At 43.5% G+C, this 17,097-nt stretch overlaps 1 protein-coding gene across 1 annotated transcript in view; it reads right to left on the reverse strand.

Annotated features, from left to right (window-relative positions):
- The window catches only part of RIT2 (Ras like without CAAX 2), a 295,329-nt gene that overhangs the window by 173,086 nt on the left and 105,146 nt on the right, over positions 1-17,097 (reverse strand). The window contains exon 2 of the mRNA XM_054987141.1: positions 15,402-15,458. Coding sequence (XP_054843116.1) covers positions 15,402-15,458 — 57 coding nt within the window. The remainder of the gene's footprint in view (positions 1-15,401; positions 15,459-17,097) is intronic.

Consider the following 17,097-nt stretch of genomic DNA (forward strand, 5'->3'; position numbering starts at 1 on the left):
CCCCACAAGATGGTGCAACGTTCCGGAGCCAGGTAAGCCGTCTGGAAACGGCCCCTGTGAGGTAGATGAGGCTGAGAGAGCTAGAAGCTGTGACTGACCCAAGGTCACCCAGCTGGCTTCAAGTGGAGGAGTGGGGAATCAAACCTGATTCTCCAGATTAGAGTCCTGTGCTCTGAACCACTACACCAAATTGTCTCTTAATTTTTTAAAAAGTTGTATATTCTGTTCATTTTCATCTTGAAAACTTGAGATATTTCTTCTTGGTGTGGTGCAGTGATTAGAGTGTCTTATTTTTATTTATTGATTTGATTTGATTTCTACCCTGCCCTCCCCACAAATGGGGTCAGGGCAGCTCACGACATCCATAAGATACAATAAATTAATCATAAAACTATAAAATCAGTGACAATCTTAAGAGAGTCGTTAAAATAGTCTGGGTGCCTTATCTATAGGCTATGTAGATAAACTGTCGGAAGTCCACATATAGGCCATACATATGGACATAAGACATGATTGAGGGCAGTCCCAGAAAAAATGGTAGTCTTAGGTGGAAGAGGGAGGGGGACACCTACTGGTCCTCAGCCACACCCCGGTGGAGCATTTCCATTTTACAGGCCCTGTGGACCTGTAACAGTTCCCGCACGGCCTGGATCTCCAGTGGGAGAGCGTTCCACTAGGCTGGGGCCAGGGCAGAAAAGGCCCTGGCCCTGGTCAAGGCCAGACGGATGGAATAGGATCTGGGGGAACCCAGTTTTGAATCCCCATTCTGCCACAGCAGTTCTCTGGGTGAACTTTGACTTATCACACCCCCTAACCTACCTCACAGGGTTGTTGAGAAGATAAAACAGAGGAGAGGATAACTATATAAGTCTCTTTGGGACCCTGTTGAGGTGAAAGGTTGGGCATACATTAAATAAAAAAAAACAATAATAATAAAAAAAACAATAATATAATATTCAATTTATATACTGCCCTTCAAGGCAACTTAACATCTACTTAGAGCAGTTTACAAAGTCTGTTGTTATCCCCACAACAAAAATCCTGTGAGGTGAGTGGGGCTGAGAGGGCTGTGACTGACCCAAGGTCACCCAGCTGGCTTCAAGTGGAGGAGTGGGGAATCAAACCCATCTCTCCTGATTAGGGTCCCACCACTCTTAACCACTATACCAAACTGGCTCTCAACATTAAAATTGAGAACATTAAAGTTGTCACATTTGGCTATTCAGTTTGGGTGTAAAAATCTGGTCTTACCTGGGGTTGCCAACTCTGCCTTGACAGATTACTGGTGATTTGGAGATGCTGCCTGGAGACAGAGGAGATTAAGGAATGGAGGGAGCTCAACAGCGATGTAATTTCATAGAATCTGCCTTCCAAAGCTGCCATTTCCTCTAGGAGAACTGAGGAGAACTGATTGCTGTAGTATGGAGTGGTAACTCCAAGAGAACTCCAGGCCTCACCTTGAAGTTGGTAACCGTACTCTAAACCCCCAATTGTCAATAGAAGTATTGTTGGGACTTTGTAGCAGAGTAAATAATACACAGCAGAAATAAGCAGCACAGACCCTTGTGTCTTTTAACTTCTATAAAAAAGAGTTTAGTACATATAAAGGTATCCCAGCTTGGATAGCCCAGGTAAGTCTGATCTCATCAGATCTCAGAAGCTAAGCAGGGTCAGCCTTGGTTAGTAATTGGATGGGAGACCTCCAGCGAAGACCAGGGTTGCAGAGGCAGGCAATGGCAAACCACCTCTGTTAGTCTCTTGCCATGAAAACCCCACTAGGGGTCGCCATAAATCAACTCTGACTTGATGGCACTCTCCACCACTGTAAGCAGTCAACCCCAGCCTCTGCCATGTTTAATAGCAGCCTGTGATATAAAAACCACAGGGCCCTTGAATTAATACAGCTTGATCTGCATTAGGGAAATTCCAGCTGGCTGGGCAGAGCGTTGCTGAGTCCCACTCGGGAGAGTGAAGCATGAATGGAATGCAAACGCCAAGGCTGAGGACTGGGAGTGATTAGTTCCTATGTCCTCCGAGCTATGGATGTGCAGTCATTGACAACAAAGGTTCTCGTTGCATCATCACCCCACATTCTATCCCCCTTTCTTTCCATGGTGAGATCCCACCCTAAACTCATAGGACTATCAATCAGCTCTGATAAGTTTTACTCCTGAGAACATATAATCAAGATCTAAATTCATCAGCCCAGCTCCCGGAACCCCCACTTCCTGGATAGGTAATTATACCCCATATCCCTCACTCTATTCCAACCTCTGGCTATTTTCCTAGGACTCTGTGTGCTTGTGCAAACCGTTTATTACTTCTTGTGTGTGTGTACTTTCTCCTTTTAATAAAATTGTTCCTTTACTTTGAAGAACATCAGTCTTGTCAGTTTCCTCGGGGAGGGGACCCCATAAAAATTGGTGGAGGTCCCGCTTGTTACCCCTCTCACAAAATCTTCTCCTTGCTGCTAATTCCCCCCCCCCCCACACACACACACTACTTGCAAGGAGTCCCATTCTGATAACACCACCACATACAAAGGTAAGAAAAGGGTAGTAAAATAACAAACATCCAATCTAAGCCCCATCTTGTTTCTTTGCTCTCTCCACTTTCACTACTTCTCTCTGTAGTTTTTTTTAGTTTTAATAAACAGTTTTATTTAAATCAAATGCAGAAGATAAAGATTGTAGCTTGTCATTTACAGAAAATTGTAGATTAAAATTCTGTACAATAACACGTAATAAATTATAACAATTGCTTGTGAGTGTCAGAAGGCGAATGATTTCTATGATACACAACATGCGTAAAACACTTAACATTAGTAAAGAAACATACAATTAATTTACACATATGTATATAAATAAAACTGTTTTAGACCTGGATGGGGTCTGTTAATTTCAAGATAATCAAGGAAGGAACGCCACTTTTCTAAAAAAATTGTGGTTCTTGGGAAATACTCCATCTAAAGGATTTTATTATGTGATTTCTATGAAATGAAGTGATCCCAGATTCATGTACCAACTGTAGTTCTAACTGCAACAGGGACACTGGCAAACTGGACACGGTGTATGTGTAGGCATTCTCATTGCCTCCCCCCCAAACTGATCACCCAATGGTCTCTTCTCTGGCAGGAACATTCTGCCCTACAATTAATTGGTCCTATCCGTGAAAATCTGTAATATTAATTTTTACTCACCCAATAAAAATTTCTTTAAATAAAAAAAAGGAAGTGAGGGTTTTAATTGAAAATCTGTAATATTAATTTTTACTCACCCAATAAAAATTTCTTTAAATTAATTGGTCCTATCCTAAACATCCTAGCACTAACTAACACAAACATCAGCTTAACTCTTTCATAATGAGACCCAACACATATCCTCCTCATCGATCTCCCATGCAGTGTGATCTCAAATGCTTTATCATGTGGTTTGTTCCTGTGTCTGTAATTATATTAATTTGGGACGAAGAATTTGCTTCCCTCCCCCAGTCTGCAGTTGCGCCTGCGTTCCAGAGTATACAAGCAAAACGTTTTCTCCTGCGGCTGCCTAGCAGGATCATCTGAGTATACAACAGTACAGCAAACAGGGTTTTCTGCTGCTTATATAGACTCAAGAAAGCCTCTCACCACTTCTATACCATTGAAACAACGCAGTATTGGTGGAATAGTGTTCCATTGGCCTTGACCTAGATAGTCCAGGCTAGCCCAATTTCATCATATTGCGAAAGCTAAGCAGGGTCGGCCTTGGTTAATAATTGGATGAGAGACCTCCAAGAAAGACCAGGGTGGCTATTCCGAGCCAGGCAATGGCAAATCACCTCTTAGCCTCTTGCCTTGAAAAGCCCCATAGTTGTTGCGATCAGTCGGTTACAACTTGATGGCACCTTCCACCATCACCACCAGGTTTGTATACAAGTTTTCCAACCCTGGATTGGGAAATTCCTGGAGATGTGGGGAAGGACCCTGTTTGGGGAAGAGAGGGAGCTCAGCAGGGATATGATGTCATAGAGCCCACCCTCCTAAAGTGCCGTTTTCTCTAGGGAAACGGATGAGTGGTAATTCCCCTGGAGGTCCCCAACCTTGGTTGGTATAATATCCCAACCTTGGTTGGTATAATATAATATAATCAACCTTGGTTGATATAAAGGTTGTTTGTTTTTTTTGCACAGATAACAATGAAAACATAAGGATTTTATGGTGGGAAAGGATGCAAGAAAACAGGAAATCTCACTGAAATAGAATCATAGATATGATTAGCAGAAGGGACAAATAGAAAAGAAGGTGGGAAAATATGTTAATTCTTCTGATGGGAAGACGTACCTGCCAGTGAGTTATTCTGCTTTTGTTCCCCTCCCCCCCCTATTGCACTTGCTCACGCAGATGTAAAAAGGAGACAACATGACATCCGAATAATGGTCATTTATAGAGGTTACAGATGGTTATTTTTAGTGAGCAGATTTGGAATATTAAACATATTAGTTAATTGAGAGGATTTCATTTGCATTTTGATTATATAATATCCACATGCACATTCCTAATTCTAAGGTCCAGCCAACCTTCTCATCTAGTTCCCCATTAATAGTTCTGACTGATTGATCCAGTTCTACATTCTGACTAAATTTACCAGGGAGAGTTGAAAACACAGCTTGCTTTGCTTGGGTGCATATACTGCCTTTTGATCCACAGAGACTTAGCTTAATTTTGCAGTACTTTATACAACCAAACACTGTCCTTCCTTCCTTCCTTCCTCCCTCCCTCCTTCCTTCCCTTCCTCCCTCCTTCCACTTTCTTTCTCTCTTCTCCCTCCCTCCCTCCCTCCCTCCCTCCCTCCCTCTCTTTCTTTCTTTCTTTCTTTCTTTCTTTCTTTCTTTCTTTCTTTCTTTCTTTCTTTCTTTCTTTCTTTCTTTCTTTCTTTCTTTCTTTCTTTCTTTCTTTCTTTCTTTTGCTCTCTCTTCTGCCTTCCCTCCCTTCCTGTCTCTCTTTCTCCCTCCCTCCCTCCTTACTTCCCTTCCTCCCTCCCTTCCACTTTCTTTCTCTCTTCTTCCTCCCTCCTTCCCTCTCTCCCTTCCTCCCTTCCTTTTGCTTGTCCTTCCCCATCCATGAGTTTCGCAGCACTGATTTGATGTAGTTACTATATTTGGTATGTTTTTTTCCTCCAGTACAAATGTGCCAGTTTTTTCTCCAAACTGAAAATAAACAGATGTTGTGTCCCTAGGAAGAACTTCATGCCTTCATCAAGCTTAGGATATTATTTCCTTGTCTGACAACATTTCCATCACGGACCTATTAGCACAAGGTGTTCACTATGCTGAGCTACGTTTTCTGGATGTAAACAGTCTGACTGACAGAAAAGCTTTCAAGTAATTACAAAACAAATTACTATATTAAAGGGTCTGTTTGAAAGCCACCAAGCACATGTTATACTTCATCAGCATGGGGAATAAAGTTTCCGTAAGAAAGTTAGGCCTTTATCTGCTACTTTGAGAAAGTCCAATAGAGAGACATGAAAGGGCAACAGCTGCCAATTTTTGGCAAACATGAATCTGGGGAGTGAAATAGCGGAGCAATTTTGAGAGAAGCAAAAAAAAAGTTTGGGGTTGGGCTGTTCATTAAATGTGGCCAACATTTCCAATGTAACTATGTACAAACCAGAAGTTACAAAGGGTAGCTCTGGGAATCTCTGGAAACTCTATGGTAAACCACAGAGTTTCCAGCGATTCCTAGCGGTGCTCTTTTTACCTAACGTCTTGCACCTGGAAGAGACGTAGCTATATTAGTGAGATTGCTGTTTTTTATTTTATGTTCATCATTGCTCTGAGCATCAGCAGGCAATGAAAGCCAGTTTGGTATGGTGGTTAAGAGTGGCAAGACTCTAATCTGGAGAGCCAGGTTTGATTCCCCACTCCTCCGCTTGAAGCCAGCTGGGTGACCTTGGGTCAGTCAGCCCCACTCACCTCACAGGGTCATTGTCGTGAAGAGAATAATAACACACTTTGTGAACTGCTCTGAGTGGGTGTAAAGTGATCCTGAAGGGCTGTATACAGGGCCCATTTCGAGAGGGAATGTGCAGGAACGCAGTTCTGGCAGTTCCCCAAAGAAGTCACATGTCAGGTGGCCTCGCCCGCCTGACTCTCGGCCATTTTGGGCCCTTTTCAGCCTGGATTGGGGCCAAAATGGCCCAGATCTGGCCTCTGATGGGTGGTGGATCACTCTCCTGCTCAGCAACAGCCCAATCCTCACCATTTGGGGCCCCTTTTCAGCCATTTTCAGCCCCTTTTTGCCATTTTGAGCCCAATTTCAGCCCTGAATGGCCAGGATTGGGTCCAAAACAGCCAGGACAGGTGATGCCAGGGGGTGTGGTATATGCTAATGACACACTTCTGGTGATGTCAAGGGACATGGCATATGCTAATGAGTTATGCTAATGAGTTATGCTAATGAGTTCCTCCAGCTCTTTTTCTACAAAATGACCCCTGGCCATATATAAATTGAATGTTATTGCTATGTTATTGTTAATGGGACTTGCTGGTGGGAGGAGTCCTGCCTTAAAGGGAAGCCTGGTGAGTCTATGGATTGACACTTTATTTTTGTAGTAAAGTTCTCAGCAGCCTGCTAGAATTAGCCAGGAATAAGCATTCTGGTTGTTTTTAAAGAGAAGGCAGTGAAAGGTAAGTTTGTACAGCTCCTCCTCTTCCTGTGAGGTTGGAGGGCTGTGGAAGAGCATCTGCTTTGCATGAAGAAGCCCCAGGTTCAGCCACTGAGAAGCATGTATAGAACACAGTTGTAAGATCCCAGTCTTCATCTTTATTTTTGAAAATGGCAGGGTACAAAAATAACTCCCTTCCAAAAGCAGGAACTGACCTTCCCTTGAATCCCCCGGATTTTGGTTCGAAATCAGCATCTAATGAAGTTCCTATCCTGAACCGGGTGTTAAGGCATACTGATGGTTTGCAGAATTTGGTAATCTGCCTGGACCCCGAACTGGTTAGCCCAGGCGAGCCTGATCTTATCAAATCTCGGAAGCTAAGCAGGGTCGATCTTGCTTAGTAATTGGATGAGAGACCTCCAACGAAGGCCAGGCTTGCCGCGGCAGGCAACGGCAAACCACGCCTGTTAGTCTCTTGCTATGAAAACCAGGGGTCACCGTAAGTCAGCTATGACTTGACAGCACTTTCTACCACCAATCTTCCTGGACACAAAAGACTTCTTTAACCAGACTAAGAAAATGTTGAAATGCAATCCAGGACAGAAGTATCTGAACGGGCTGTGACAAAGATAATTCAAGCAGGATAAGAGCTATCAGAATCTTTGGAGATAATCGCTTCCACCATCTAATTGCTTGTATGTGGATATACACTTCAATTTCTTTTCAATTTTCTGTGAGATGTGTTGGGTGCTGAACTCCTCTTCACCATCTCTCCTTTTTGATCGCATATCCTCTCACTTGCCTCTTCCGTTCTTAAAGTAAACAGTCTTTTCAATCTTTCTTCAACAGGAACAATTCTCATGCCCTCCTCTCTCTCTCTCTCTCTCTCTCTCTCTCTCTTAGCCTCCCTTGTTTGAATTGTCCCCCCCTCCCTCCGTTCTGCAATTTCCTTTTGAAGATGAAGTGACCTTTTGGCTTACAAGGTTCCAGTTAAGGTGGTGAGAGAATCAGACCTGTTCTTAGTTGGAACAGCCTTATCAAGAGAGCCAGAAATAACAAAATGTTGATGGAACTCAAAGAACCAGGCACACCATAACATCCTCCCACAGTTTTATCACAAAAGTTTAATGCTTCCAAAATAGCAATACTTGGGGAAACATATTCTCTATCTGTGCCCAATTACCAGGGACTTTTCTTTTTTAGGAAGCTCTCCCTGGATAATCATATGTTTGGATCCTGTGAAGTCATTCCACTAAGAGGAGCTCGCTGACTCACCGGCGGGCGGGGTTGTCACCGCTGTGAAGGATGCAGTGGAGGTGGTTACAGCCAGGATGGGGAGGAGCACCCAGCTCACGTCTGGTCAGCATCGTGGTCGGCGCCATTCCTCTCAGGACTTCGGCAGGAGCAGCACGTTTCCCTCCGCTCAACGGAAGGGAGTGAGGACTGTCACAACTTTATGGGTTTGGCGGGTTTGTGGCATTGGGCCGGATCCCAATATGGTGAGTGGGCCAGGGGTCTGCTCACCCCGATGGATTGGAAGGAGAAGACCACCTGGTATGTGCTGGGGGGGGTGACACTTGCTGTGTTGGACCAGCACGGGACTGGTGGAAGATGCATCGGTCGGCAGGATGGCCCTCTGATGCCAACGGGGATCCGTGCCCAGATGCTGGGCCAATGCTCCATCTAGCTGTAATCAATAACGTTGTGGCCATTTTCTAACCCAAGACAGGTACCGTGTGAGTTATTTGAGCCAGAACACAGACTGACATAACACATAGGTGACAACAGCAGAGCTGTGAAATACCTTGGGCCAGTCACTCTTCTTCAGCCCCTAACCTACCTTACAGGGCTGTTGCAAGGATTATAATGGGGAGGGACCATATGTGCAGTCCTGGGCTACCTGGAAGAATGCGGGACACAAATTTAATTACAAAAAATGTTTTGTATTTGTAATTTGCCCCAGCCCCTTCATTTTTCTCATTCTAACAAACTGAGATTTTCTTAGTTCATGTGTTCACCAATTTGGAGATGAATCTATCAGTGCCTATTTGTTAATACCTTTCTCCCTTTCTCCAAATACTTCAAGGTGACCCATGGCTCTTCCATACCATTTTATCCTCACAATAACCCTGTAAGGTGGATCAGTCTGAGAATGAGCAAGTTCCCCAAGGACATTCAGTACCATGGCAGAATCGGGATTCAAATCTGGATCACCCATGTCCCAATACAATCCATCTAACTGCAATACAGAGCCCCGTGGCACAGAGTGGTAAGACGCAGTACTGCAGCCCAAGCTCTGCTCACAACCTGAGTTCGATCCTGGCGTAAGCCAGGTTCAAGTAGCCAGCTCAAGGTTGACTCAGCCTTCCATCCTTCTGAGGTCGGTAAAATGAGTACCCAGTTTCCTGGGGGTAAAGTGCAGACGATTGGGGAAGGCAATGGCAAGCCACCCCATAACAAAAAGTCTGCCAAAAAAACGTTGTGATGCAATGTCTCCCCATGAGTCAGTAATGACTCAGTGCTTGCACTTTTTTAAAACTGCAATATCACATTGGAATGTGGTTAGTTCTTAGTGTTTAGTTCTCGTGGCCCTTTCTCACAAGCCCAGAGTATTTGCTGATCACCACTTTTGGGTCACGAAGCAATTTTCCCCAGGCCAGTTTGGGAGGTAGTTTTGCTATCTTCTGTGCTTGGAGTAAGGGTCACTGGATGCGTGTGGGGGAGGGGGAGGTAACTATGAATTTCCTGCATTGTGCAGGGGGTTGGACTCAACCCTGGAGGTCCCCTCCAACTCTATAATTTTATGAATGAAAATCCTAACTTTTATTCTTCTGGTAGTCCCATGCTTCTCAAAAGTGGGATATATCCTGAGGTCTTGACGACACGGCAAAACCAATATGTTATTCCAAAATGCCTAAAGCAGTCCTTCCTGACCACGACTCCAACATCTCCTTGGCTGGCACCGCCACATGTCACACCATTGCTCCAAAACAGCCGTCTGTTTTGCCATCTAATTTCCATGCTTGCACATTCATGTTGAGATCACTCATGTGGCTGTCAAGTATCTTGGTGCTTCTCCAGTTTGCCTCCTCCTCTCTTTTCTCTCTTGCTATGGAAATGCCCAGCTAGTCTGCCAGGTAATTACTCGGAGTGAACGATCGATCGTTTGTAACCCCATTCGTTCCAGAAGAAGATGCCTTCCGCTGGAGCTTGGAAATTGTTTCCAGTTTCCAGTGTAATTAAATACAAAATGCAGGGTGGAAATAATTTCATTTTCTTGGAGGGAGGTCCTCAGAAACGTTGCTCGCATGTGGTTGAGCAAGCCATGCAGGGACTTTTATTCTTCCAACATCCTCTTCCGTACTGCGCTTCTGCTCAGTAACATGGCCTGGTTGGAGATTTTTAATGGGAAATGTTGTGAAAATGCCTACCTGCTGGGTATGAGCAATTGTCCATCTAATAATATTGCTGACTATAACAACGGTAATCATTTCTGGATAGCAGGAACAAAGGTTTTCTCCTTGCTCATTACAATAATGGAGGGCAATTGTTGGCTATTGTTACAGTTCAATACAAACATGAGACATAGTGTCAAGTACGTGATACAGAATCAGATCCTGGGTCTATGTATTCTAATGTTGTTAAGGGGAAGGGAATTTCTTTTCCCTAATCCAGAGGAGTTAGCCGTGTTAGTCTGTAGTAGCAAAATCAAAAAGAGTCCAGTAGCACCTTTAAGACTAACTAATTTTATTGTAGCATAAGCTTTCGAGAATCAAGTTCTCTTCGTCAGATGCGACGAAGAGAACTTGATTCTCGAAAGCTTATGCTACAATAAAATTAGTTAGTCTTAAAGGTGCTACTGGACTCTTTTCCCTAAATTCACTTTATAAAAAAAATATGGCTGTTGATTCCTCTAATTCTCTTTTCCCCCTCTTTTAAAGACGGATGTCTCTTTGATTTCTTTTTGAAAAGAAATTAATGGAGGCTTTTGTAATTTCAGGCCTTGCAGTTTTTTTATGCTGGTACTGTAGTAAGAGGAACAGGAAGTTTTTAAGACTCCATTGCCTGCCTCTGAGCATCTACAGAGTGAAATTCTAAAATTTTGCACAACCTCCCTTCCTGCCCCTTCAAATTTCTCTTTGATCAAAATTGAATTGGATTGAGATAGACTCCACATTCTTCAAAGGAGGAAGAGAAATCGGTTGCTGGATATCCGAGAGAAAATGGGTAAAGACGAATAAAGAGGGTTCCTCTAAACAATAATTCTACTTTGGCTGGCAGCAGCTCTCAGAGGTTTCAGACAGAGGTTTCAGACCTTCTACCTAAGCATTTTAACTGCATTCTTAGACATTTTTAAAAAAAAAAAAAAACAATGGAGGGAAAAGAAAAAACAACAACCGCCATCTAAAGTACAGACATAGAAAAACAAGATTAAAAAAAACCCCATGAAATAAACTAGACTGGACAGTGTTAAATCAATTTATTGACTGATGGCTTAATATTCAACACATTTTCCAAATTATCTTACAAGATATAACTAAGAGAGGAAATTATTAACGGCCCTGGGGATTTTTTAAAAAAGTATTTCTTCATATACTTTATATATAATTCCTTTCCCATAATATGAGGAAGGGCTTAGATAGATGTTGATGTTGAATACCTTTTTGATTCATATATGAAATAAAGCCATGCCATGTTTCATAGAAATCTGACATTTTAGCTTTGCCTTTAATTACTCTAAGTTGATATGTCAATTTTTCATTTTTTCATTCTGAGATATTTATGCCATGGTGTTATCCCCCACCCCTTAAATATGATCAGATGATCAAATTTCATGTATACAGTTTCCAGTTCTTAAAATAGCAGCACTTTGGTACTAGGTAGGACACGGTTGCAAAGCCCTCAGGGCCCAGAGGTGGAGACCAGAGAGGTCATTCTGACCCAGGCTTACCAACCTCCAGGTGAGGCCTGGAGATCTCCTGGAATTACAGCTGATCTCTATACAGTTTTGCTCCCCTGGATAAAATGGCTGCATTGGATGGTGGACTCTGGCATTATACCCTACTGAAGTTCCTCCCTCCCCAAACATCAGCCTCCCCAGACTCCACCCCCAATCTCCAGGAAATTTCAAACCCAAAGTTGGCAACCCTGCTCTGAGGTAGCACCCAGTAGCTTGGGACAATGCTGTGTGTGTGTGTTTGGACACAGAAGTATGCAACAATCCCAACCTACATTAAACTCTTAACAGTTCCTCACTACTGCAGAGCATTTATGCTCACACATCTGAATGCTGCTCCTTCAGCAGTTTTATATGGGAGATACTGTTATATACCTTGCTCGGATATACTTTGTCAATGCAACTTGGAAAAGGTCGACTCTTTGTCCCGTATGATATTGGAATGCCCTCATTACAATTGTTACCATGAACTGTGGATTGCTCCTATTTTAACAAAACTGCCTCCTACTGTATCAAAAGACTAGTGGATAGAGACCCGAAGATCATGCTGGTTTTGGCCAAGTGGCTCTCTCCACCATATTTTCCTTAAAGAAATAAAGACTCCTTATCCGCTGATCAAGATTATTGGATCAAAGGAGCTGGAGAGGAGAGGAGAGGAGAGGAGAGGAGAGGAGAGGAGAGGAGAGGAGAGGAGAGGAGAGAAGAGAAGAGAAGAGAAGAGAAGAGAAGAGAAGAGAAGAGAAGAGAAGAGAAGAGAAGAGAAGAGAAGAGAAGAGAAGAGAAGAGAAGAGAAGAGAAGAGAAGAGTGACGAGCAATGCTCAGAGATAAAGAGTGAAGACCAACGAAGAAGCTATTTACATAAAGTGTGCAGATAATAATATGACAATAATAATCTTGGCTGAATCATGAATCTCTACCCACCAGTACAAAATTTCAAAGCCCAGCCAGGCCAGGCCTTTTTTCCAGTCTGGTTTTACCTCTCGCTGTTTTTCATGATCCAGAAAGGAAGAGAACAGGGAGATGTGGAAATAGTTAAAGCTGGAAGAAAAATCCAGGGCTACAAAGTCCAAACTTCTGTCTTTCCTTTCTTTTTTTTCTTTTCTCTAAAGCTATCTCCTTTATAGCCAGATAAATGTTTGCTTTCAGCCATCTGTCAGCACAGAATGCTCCACAATGTTAATCCCAAGTGATGGATGTGCCCTGTGGACATCCAGAAGGGTACCTCCGGGGTCATTACTCACTGTTCCCTTTTAAAGGTGATGCCAGGAATTTATAACAACGCCTGGCCTCTGCAGGATCAAGCAGAAGTGTCTGATGGACAACGGCATTCTCTTTTGACACAGCACGATTGCAGAGGCGATTTCAGCAATCATAACAGAGAGGAATTAAGAGACCCGAGGTGGTAATTTGCTTAGCTTTGGCTCCTGTTTAGCCTGAGTGGTGCAGCATTCATGGAAGTCAAGTTTCTGACATTCTTGTGTTTGCTGCAATCTGCTGTGCCACCAAAGTCATGCCTGTCTCTGCCGTTGATGGGAGAGGAGAATCAAGGAAGATCCAAGTCCTTTATAATCCTTTAGAGCACCATTGGTGATAGGGTGGGAGTGCAGAAAGGGGGCAGAATTTGGTAAAGGGTATAGATTCTTGAGAATCTCAGCCTTCTTTTAAAAAGTTCCTAGCCTTTATGGTGTGAAGCTATGGTGCAACACCTACATTCGATTTATATAGCGCCCTTCAGGACAACTTAATGCCCACTCAGAGCAGTTTACAACTATGTTATTATTATCCCCACAACAATAATCACCCTGTGAGTTGGGTGGGGCTGAGAGAGCTCCTGGAAGCTGTGACTGACCCAAGATCACTGACCCAGGATACAGCAGATAGATCTCTGGCCCATTTGCAGTAAGACACAAGTACTTAGTCAAATGGATTTTATTCAGAAATCAGATCATTTCCATATGCAGGTCCATAGGGCTACTTAGAAGCAAAGCAGACATCTCAGCAGCATGAGTAGAAGTTGACAGGGATGACATCATGTGAAAGAGACTCCTCTTTTACCCTTCTGGGTTACTCCTTTCTCCCCCCCCCCCATTGTAAACAATACCTTGGTGCTTTCTTTGCGTGAGAACATTTAACATATTTGTGATATCACAATGAGTTACTAGGAGGCAAGACACAGCACTGTCTGGGAATGAGCACAAGGTCATAAGCGCTGGAAGCTGCTACAGTTCAACAGATAACCACCTGTGAAAGCCTGAGAAAGATTAGTTATGGCACTAGCAAAGTGACATTGAGCTATCGCTAGACACACTGTGTTCAGCAGAACAGACTCAAAATTGGCATGGTTGGGGCTCAGACATGACAGCTGGCTTGAAGCGGAGGAGTGGGGAATCAAACTCGGTTCTCTAGATTAGAGTCCTGCGCTCTTAACCACTACACCAAACTGGCACTACACCAAACATGCAAAACTTCAGACAAACACATTATTGATCAGGGAAGAATCTCAGGGACAGATAACCATGGGTGGAAATACACATTACTAATTACCCAGAGATGCTCAAGTAAATCTCATTTCACGTGTCCCCCATCCAACTTTCCATGAACTTGCTCATACAATCAAACTTCAGTTTGTTCCACATGAATGCATTCCTAGGTTTGATATCAGTTCCTCCTTAACTGCTAAAAGTATCCCAGTTTTCCCCACACCCGTTCATTGAAATGCAGATCTTGACACTTTCTCACGCCTTAAAGAAATGCAAATTGGCAAGTCAAAGAAGCCTACAGTACTTGTTGTCGCAGCAAAAACAGAGTTGAATTAGTGCTCTGCCCTATGGAACACCTTGCAGATGCAATCACACAAAGGGAGCTCCCGTGAAAGCGGCACGCAGAACAAGAACAACCTGCACATGAACTGAGGATTACATATAAAACCCTGCACTTGAGAATCCCCAGGTCATTTGTAATGTGTATTTCCACTTCATGTGGTGGAGTTTAATCAAGGTTGTCCCTGCTAGCTGATCCTTCATCTATTTGAGTATGCAGTTTATGCTTAGTGCTGCTCCACATGTATAACCCTTAAACATGCATAGGCACATAGGAAAAAAGGAAGACTCAACTTGTGATGGATTGACTCAATAAAGGAAGCCAGTGCCTTCAGTTTACAAGACTTGAGAAAGGCAGTCAACGATAAAGTAGTTATGGAGGTCATTAATTCATAGGATTGCCATAAGTCAGACGCAACTTGGCAGCCCATAAGACACACACACACAAGCCCCTGATGGTAACAATAAAATGTAATTCATTGTCTGCCTTATTTCCAGGGGTCATTTTGTAGAAAAAGAGCTGGAGGAACTCATTAGCATAACTCATTAGGATAACACATTAGCATATGCCATGACATCACCAGAAATGTGTCATTCATATAACTGATTTACATATGCCACACCCCTTGACATCACCTATCCTGGCTGTTTTGGATCTAATCCTGGCCATTCAGGGCTGAAATTGGACCCAAAATGGCAAAAAGGGGCTGAAAATGGCCAAAAAGGGGCCCAAAATGGTCAGGATCAGGTTGCTGCTGAGCAGGAGAGTGATCCATCACCCATCAGAGGCCCGATCCGAGCTGCTTCAGCCCCAATCCAGGCCAAAATGGGCCCAAAATGGCCAAGTGGGTGGGGCCACATGACATGTGACCTCTTTGGGGAACTGCCGGAACTGTGTTCCCCCTCGAAATGAGCCCTTCTTATTTCTATCTAGTGATTGGCTACAAAGTCCAAGAAAGAAAGTAGATTCAACTTACCAATGGTGGGATCGTGGTAGTCAGGGAACCGATGGCTTATGAACTGCATTGTCATGGCTGGAAAGACACGAATAAAAGAAGTAAGTCACTAGCCATTAATTGCATCCACAACTTATATTTGGGTCAAGCCACAATCGTGTTGTTGACACTTATGAATGATGACCCACTAATGATACTTTGCGGGAGAGGCTCATGCCTTGTTAGAACTCATACAGGCTCCGTGAAAGCAAACCTTCTCAAGCCCTCCCAGTTTATTTACAAGAATTCGCATTGTATTGCCATTGTGGTACTGAAATCGCTGCGCCTGATTGGCTGAGGTGACATGGCACAGAATGTTCATGAACATTCCAATATCTCAGGGACACTGCTGTTATCCTAACTTCTGCTAGAGAAAAGAAAGATTACTTGTGTTTACGCTAAAAACTTGATGTAAGGAGTAACTTTTATAGTCAAGAGGGGGGAAGAGGAAAACCCTAGGAGACAAGGAAGCAAGTTTTTTTCTTGTGTCACATGGGAATGAGCCAAACATCATATCCAAACCAAACTACATGATTTGCCCAGCTCCTTGAGACCCCACAGTAACTATCACCTCCCTCTGAACTTTGTCCCCCAACTAGCCACACCCCTCTCAACACCCCTAGTACTGAATAGAAAATGGAATGGAAAAGATAAATGTGAGAGAAGAATATATGGGGAAAGGCTAGGAGAAAGAATGGGCAGAGGAGACGGGGAACTGAGGTCGCTTTAGGAGAGGGGGATTTGAAGAAATCATTTATGACCAGGAAGAGTTATATGCTGGGTGTGTCGAGGGGAAGACCTGGCCTTCATCAGAAGCTGGGCCAGCATCAGCACAGGGTGTCAGGTTATGGATGATAAGATATGGCAGACAGATCACTGGATCATTTCAGCAAGACACAGGTCCTTGGTTAAATGACTTTTATTCAGAAATCAGATCTTTCCATAGAATCAGGTCCATAAATTTACTTAGAGCCAAAGAAGCATCCATGTAGTACAGCTTCTTTGAAAGGAATAAAGACTTGTCAAAATTAGAGATCGAAATACTCAAACATTCTCCTCCCTTCTAAACCACAAGTTTGGGCGGAAAGGAGTCTGGGAAACTTTTCTGGAGTTTACACATTAGTTAGACAAGATATAGAGAACTGTAACATTTCAGACATTACAGACCTTGCAAGGTCATTCTGCTGAGCTTCAAAGAGATAAATTAGCCACAGCTCCCGCAGCTGTGTTCTCAGGCCGTGAGAGGGTGAAAACGAAAGTGTTGCATACAGTTTATGAAATTAACCAATGATGTACTTAGCAGTTGCAATATGAAATCAGATAGTAACACAGTATTAGCATTTAGTACCCCTGGGACTTATGACATGGGTGTAGGGGCTACAGACATGACACAGGGTGACGTGGGGCAGCTGCCGTGGTCCATGGCTGCTTGTGGGGCCCACGGCTGCTGATTCCCTACTCATGCACTCGCAACCTTCCACTCTTTTGCCACCTCTGCTCCCAGCTGCATATGCTGCCTAGCACTGCCAGGGAAGGGCATGTGAGTGTGCACAAAGCAGCAGCATCCCCGGTAACCAGGGGTTCCATTGTTTGTGATAAATTAGAGACAACTAGTTTGCATGAGACCAGTTAGATGTCGAGTGGTTCTTCCCGCCAGGCTTAATGAACACAACTAGGA

This window comes from Eublepharis macularius, chromosome 8 (assembly GCF_028583425.1).
Source record: "Eublepharis macularius isolate TG4126 chromosome 8, MPM_Emac_v1.0, whole genome shotgun sequence".
Classification (NCBI taxonomy): Eukaryota; Metazoa; Chordata; class Lepidosauria; order Squamata; family Eublepharidae; genus Eublepharis; species Eublepharis macularius.